This window comes from Rosa chinensis, chromosome 4 (assembly GCF_002994745.2).
Source record: "Rosa chinensis cultivar Old Blush chromosome 4, RchiOBHm-V2, whole genome shotgun sequence".
Classification (NCBI taxonomy): Eukaryota; Viridiplantae; Streptophyta; class Magnoliopsida; order Rosales; family Rosaceae; genus Rosa; species Rosa chinensis.
Genome location: NC_037091.1, coordinates 11,981,809 through 11,987,791, shown reverse-complemented (window position 1 = coordinate 11,987,791; position 5,983 = coordinate 11,981,809). Strand labels below are relative to the sequence as shown.

The 5,983-nt window shown below is 40.1% G+C and overlaps 2 protein-coding genes across 2 annotated transcripts; one reads left to right on the top strand and one right to left on the bottom strand.

The window, feature by feature from the left end:
• Positions 1–710: 710 nt before the first annotated feature.
• LOC112200055 (surfeit locus protein 6) lies at positions 711–2,905 on the top strand. The gene is made up of 2 exons (XM_024341056.2): positions 711–873; positions 1,595–2,905. Exon 2 carries the CDS (start codon positions 1,595–1,597, stop codon positions 2,651–2,653), a length of 1,059 nt encoding a protein of 352 aa, XP_024196824.1. The 5' UTR covers positions 711–873; the 3' UTR covers positions 2,654–2,905.
• Positions 2,906–3,735: 830 nt separating this feature from the next.
• On the bottom strand, positions 3,736–4,930 carry LOC112198395 (membrane protein PM19L). The gene is made up of 3 exons (XM_024339506.2): positions 4,605–4,930; positions 4,342–4,519; positions 3,736–4,242 (listed from the first exon to the last, which is right to left on the bottom strand). Exons 1-3 carry the CDS (start codon positions 4,732–4,734, stop codon positions 4,008–4,010), a joined length of 543 nt encoding a protein of 180 aa, XP_024195274.1. The 5' UTR covers positions 4,735–4,930; the 3' UTR covers positions 3,736–4,007.
• Positions 4,931–5,983: the final 1,053 nt, after the last annotated feature.

Genomic DNA, 5,983 nt, shown 5'->3' with positions numbered 1-5,983 from the left:
ATAATTTAGTGAGTGCAAAAATCAAAATATCATTAAAGTAAAAGTGTAGTCATTAAAATAAAGTAGTAAATGTATATATTTGTGATTTATATTATAAAAAATAAATTAAAATATATATAAGTTAAATATATGTATATATTATTGGGGCAGGTTTGGGGATGAGGATCACAATACCATCCCCGCCCCATCCCCAATCTTAGATAGCAGGGATTGAGGATCCCCATCCCCATTTCCTATTTGTCCCCGAATTCTCCCCCCATTAGGGGCAGGTATCCAATGAAGCTCCACCCCGCTGGAGATTTTTGTCATCCCTATGACACTGCCTTAGTTATCAAAATCTGAGTTATTCAAGATTCGACTCTAGACAATATTAATGTGAGTTCCACGTCCATATCAATACCCTTATGTGTTATTGTGTTAGTAGACGTTGGGAAAATTCATACATTGATTTTAACTCCTACTCATTCAAAGTAATAAACGGATCATGAAGGCATTCTCTTTAATCTCTAGGTGTTCATGATTAAAAGATAATCGCACACAACACTTTAATGCAGGGCTGGATGCGAGATCAGGCCCAATATATCATTGCCTCAGACCTGAAATCTTGGCCCTTTTCAGTGTTGTTATTATTATTATTATTCAATGGACTGAAGCATAGGCGTATATATTTAATGGACTTCTTCTATGACAAAATAAAGCACTTTCCAGCCCAGCGCTAAATTAACAAAACGACTTACCGTTTCCATCAAAACGACGTCGTCTCTCTGCAGACCTCTTCCCTCTTCCCCTTTAGGGTTTCATCACAACCGTCCTCCCATTCAATCACACACTGCTTCTCGTCGGTTCTTCTTCTCTCGGCTTCACCTTTCTCAAGTAAGTTCACAGATTAATGGCTTCCCGATTACTTTTCTCTTCGTTCCCGTTTTTTCTTGTTCATATTTTCTGCGCTCTTGTTTGTAAGAACCCAATTGAAATTTTAGGATTGCTATTTTCTTATATGATTTTTTATTTGAATTCACTTTCAGACTCTAAATTGAAATTTTAAGCTGTTATTTTCTGTCCAGATTGTCTCATTGATTTGAATCGTCTGTAACTTTCTTGAATCTGATTTCTGGTTTTTCCTTCAGTGCTTATTCTGTAATCCATCCCCTAGTGTAGCCTAGCTCATCTCTGTGTTGTTGTTCTTGTGAGTATGAGGCCATGGATTAGAACTGTGTTTTTGCAGAGGTAGGGTTGTGCTGGATAATTTTTGTTATGTGCTGGAGTCGTGGAGCCGATACATGTTTATTGTTCTAATGCTGAAAATGGATGTTCGAAACAGCTAGTGTTTTTTTCGTCGTAGTTGAGTGTGTTTATCACTTGCTCTGCTTGAAAAATTGTTAAGTGGTGATTGGATTCTGCAAACTATTAGTAGTGATGTAGGTTTTTTGTTTTCGTTTGTTCTCGTTTATTTGCTTTGCAACTTTAAATTCTTGAGAATAGAGGAATGTATGATGTACATTTGTTTCAACTGATGTTATATGATACACATCCCTGCATGAACTTTTGATGTTATCTGACACTTGGAATTATCTTGTTGTTAATTGTTATGCAGATGGGGAAAAAGATGAAGAATAAAACGGACACGGAGACGATTGATTCTAATCCGATTATTGATTTGAAGTCTATTATCCATCAGCATTCCCAGTTCATGGACAAGCTAGTGGAGCTCATCCCTGCTAGGTTCTATTTACCCAATGACGACGACGAGAAGCCATGGTTTCAAGGCCTCAGCAACCCTGCAAAAGCTTCAGCTAAGAAGGAAACAAAGAAAAACATCAAGAAAGCTCGCAGAGATCGATTGGATCCAGAGAAGACTTCTACAACAACCCTTGATTTGCTAAAGCAAAGTTTGGGAAAGGAGAAGTCGAATGAGGATGAGAGTGACAGTGGTGAAATGGAGACTAAACCTGTGGTGCCTGGTCTGGAAGGCGATGACAGGTCAGTGACATATGAAGAACTCCAGCAACGGCTTCGTCGTAAAATTGAACAGTTTCAGTCTGGTCGCAATTGTGGAGTTTCAGAGAGAGCAAGGAAGAGGAGTGAAAGGAAGGAGAGATATGAGAAAGGAGCTGATGGCAGGAAACGGAAGAGAGAAACTGCATCTGATGAAAAGAAACCTACTAGTAGTGATTCGGCGGACAAGAGAGTTGAAGAAGACGTTGCAGAGGCTTCTAAAGGGCTCACATTCAGTCGCGTCAAACTTGGGGGTGATGATGAGGTTGGAAAGAAGAAGAGAAGACTGTCAAAGGCGAAGGAGCTTGAGAGGGCCAAACAGTTGGAAGAAGTGAAGAAAGATCCAGAGAAAGGTAAGTCCCTCTTGTGGAAAACAGCAACCAGTAGAGCTGCTGGGGTTAAGGTTCATGATGATCCAAAGTTGCTGAAACAAAGCATAAAAAAGGAGAACAAGAAGCATCAGAAGAACGCTGAGAAATGGAAGGAAAGGGTTGAAACCACACACAAGTTGAAAGCAGACAAACAGAAGAAGAGATCTGATAATATTTCAGCAAAACTTGATGAGAAGAAAAAGCGCAAAATTGCAAAGAGAGAGAAGAAACTCATGCGGCCAGGATTTGAAGGTCGCAAAGAAGGTTATGTCAATGAGGGTGCATAAACTCTCATTACTGATTTGTACGCTTCTACCATCGCCATTTTGTGTGGGTTACTTTTAGTATAAGCAGGATATGAAAGGTCAGGGGAGGTTAAGTAGAGGAGTTGTGTTCTTCTGGAGCTTCTCCTGGATTTTCATTTCTCCTTTTTGGTATTTGTAATCTTGACTAGTTACTTTTTCTAAAGATGAGTACGAATCGTTTTCTTTTTTCTTGTTCGGAGTAGGGTATAAATCAATGTCAAGCGTGTTGGTGTATTATGTTCTTTTGCTAGCTTTTGTTACCTGATGCCGTTTTTCTTTGTTGAGAAGTTATTTGATGCCACAACCAGAAATTCCAGGGGAACAAGATCTGAAGGTTAAATTGGACCGACCAAGTTTCTAGGATGTCATGGTGTTTTCAGGATCTGATTGTTCGTTTTTCATAGTGAAAACTTGATCATTGCAGGGAAAAGTAACAATTTCAAAATGTCGCTTCCTTTCTTTACCATTGCAAAAGGAGAACGTTAGTCGAACGATGCCTATATAGCACTTGAGAGAAGTATGGAACCGGTTATAGTCTTATCAACATTCATTCCTCTTAATATGTTGCAAGGGGAAATGAAGATAACGCATCCCATTAGGGATGGTTAGAGCAACTCCAACAGCTTCCCTATAATTTTTATATTATAGAGAAGCAAAAGTCAAACCTTTAGCCTATTTTTCTTCTCCAACTCCAACAGATTCCCTAGTTTACAGTAATCTATAAAATCTTCATATTCTTCTTTAAAATTTTGGAGTTTGCTGTAAATATAGGGAATTTGGTTTTCTCTCTCCTCACTTTCCCTAAAATAGAGATAGTTATAGGGAATCTGTTGGAGCAAAAGAGGCTTATTTTTCCCTAAAGTAAAGAAAAATCAAAATATAGGGAATCTGTTGGAGTTGCTCTTACACCAGATATGATAGTTACGCTTCAAGCCTTCAAGACACGGGGGCACTTGGCCAAGTGGCCAACCCCTAGGGTTGGGGGCTCAAATGTTGCTTCAACTTTTGAAAGCTACAACTAACCAAAGCTCTTATAAAAAGAAAAAATACTTGGAAAAATAATCTGACATAAGATGCTACGGTGCATTAAATCGGAATGAAGAACATACATTGTACAACTGATGGACACATACTGCTGAAACCAAATTCACACACATGGTACAACATGCCCAACGCACCCCCTGGGTTACTAACTACATTAAATATACACCACAAAGTAAAACTTGAAATTCCACATCAAATTATGAAATACAACCCCCTCCCAGAAAAGAAAGGGAGACGATAAAAGATAGTTGTTCCATCTAATGTGGGACGAGACCCTACTGCAATGGCATTCTTAGACCACCCTAGAAGCAGGGACTCCAGTTCCGCCCTTGGGGATTGGATCGACACCGGGAGCAGCAGGGTAGTCGGTGTCGCGGTAACCCGGACCATACTTGCTGCTGAAGATACCAGCATGAAGTAGCAAGAGATACAAAAGCTGGGTGAATGTCAAGATTATTATAAAAGCCTCCAAAACCCTCAGCCTCCATCCCCTGTGTCCTCCAATGCTGATTTGCTTGCATGCCAATCTGTTGAATCAGAACAGCATAATTATCTGAATGAGTTGACAGTTCGAAAAACCGAAAAAGTGTTATATGTGAATTTGATATAGTTGAAGGCTTAATTACCCAAAGGCTAGTGCAGTGAGAGCCCAAGCCACAATTGATGAAACTCCGGCTGCAGCTAGACTGTCACTCCTCCAAGCTCTGAGATGACCTGCTCCAGCCAACTTAGACGCTATTCCCATCACACCAGCCAATATGGAGAAGATCAGAAAGAACATTGTTGCACCATTTCCTCCAAAACCTGTGCAAAATTTCGTCGCGCGTCAGCATTCGATTTCGACAAAAAATAATAGAAAAACTCGAAGAGACAATGAGAAAATAAATACTTGGGTGGTTGGTCTGGCCATTGATGAACTTGTTAAGGCACCAACTAGCAAATCCCACTACGATCAAGTACATGATCAAGTTGATAAACAGCAATGGAGCTGCTACGTTCCTTCCCACCGTCTGAGCCATATCTTCTTCCTTTGACAAGTTCACAAACCAATCGAAACAGTGAAACCCTTCCTTTTTTTTCGTACAAATGCTTTAGCAACAACGATGACTGTGTGTTTGAACTTGAATGATCTTCTGGTATGAGCTATTTAGGAGGTTGGTGATGAGGATCTATATAGAAGAGGTAGCCAGCTGAGGTGAAAGTGAATGGTGTTAGAGGAAAGATACGTGTTAAGCAGCAGAGTTTTGCATGTGGCTCATTGGTTACAGGTGGTAGGACACTTGGCATAGCTCGGTGCTTCTACTCCCCATGAAACCCTCTCTGTGTCTTTGGATACTCTCTCCACTCTTGGAGTTTAATGTTTAAAACAAACGGTGCATTATCCACAACCAGAGAAGCTCTAACACGCTAGTCAGCTACATTGAATAGGCTTGTCCAATACAAACTCATCAACGGTGGAGATCAAACGTACCCATTGTATTGGATTAGGATGATCATGATGGATGCTTGGCTTAAGGAGTTGTTTTCTACTGGTATGTTCTAGTCTATGTGCTAAGATTGCTATTGAACGAGGCATGAGTGATATTTATCATGTTGAACATTTTACATGGCTGAAGAACAACTTTAATTCAGGAGAAACTACATGAAGTCGTGGAAATAAGTAGTACGGAGCTTCTCATTCTACTCGGACGTTTCTTTCTTTTTTTATATTTTATATTTTATATTTTATTTTAAATATTTTTTTTATCTTTAAACGCTTCTCATTCTACTCGTTTTTTATTATTATTATTATTATTATTATTATTATTATTATTATTATTATTATATATATATATATATATATTTATACACACACACACACATAGGCGGGTTCTGAAGTAGACGTCTGCACTTCGCTAAAGTGCGGACGTTAGTGAAGTGCAGACGTCGACGTTCTACGGATTTTCAGGCAGTGACGGTGGCTAGGGGATTGCCGGATGGAGGCCGGAGGCATCCCAAACTATTCTGGGCAGTGATCGAGGTTGCAGGTTCTGGGCAGCGACCTGACCTGCAACTAAAAGTTTCTGAGCAGCGCTACAACCTCGTCGCCGACGACTCCACCCGACTGCAGACTGGTCCGTTCGGCAAGCGGCCCTGCTCTGTCGCGGCCTGAGCAGAGCTACAGCGTTGACATTCGCACTTTAGCGAAAGTGCAGGTGTCCTCTTTGGAACGCCTCTGTGTGTGTGTGTGTGTGTGTGTGTGTGTGTGTCTATATATATATATATATA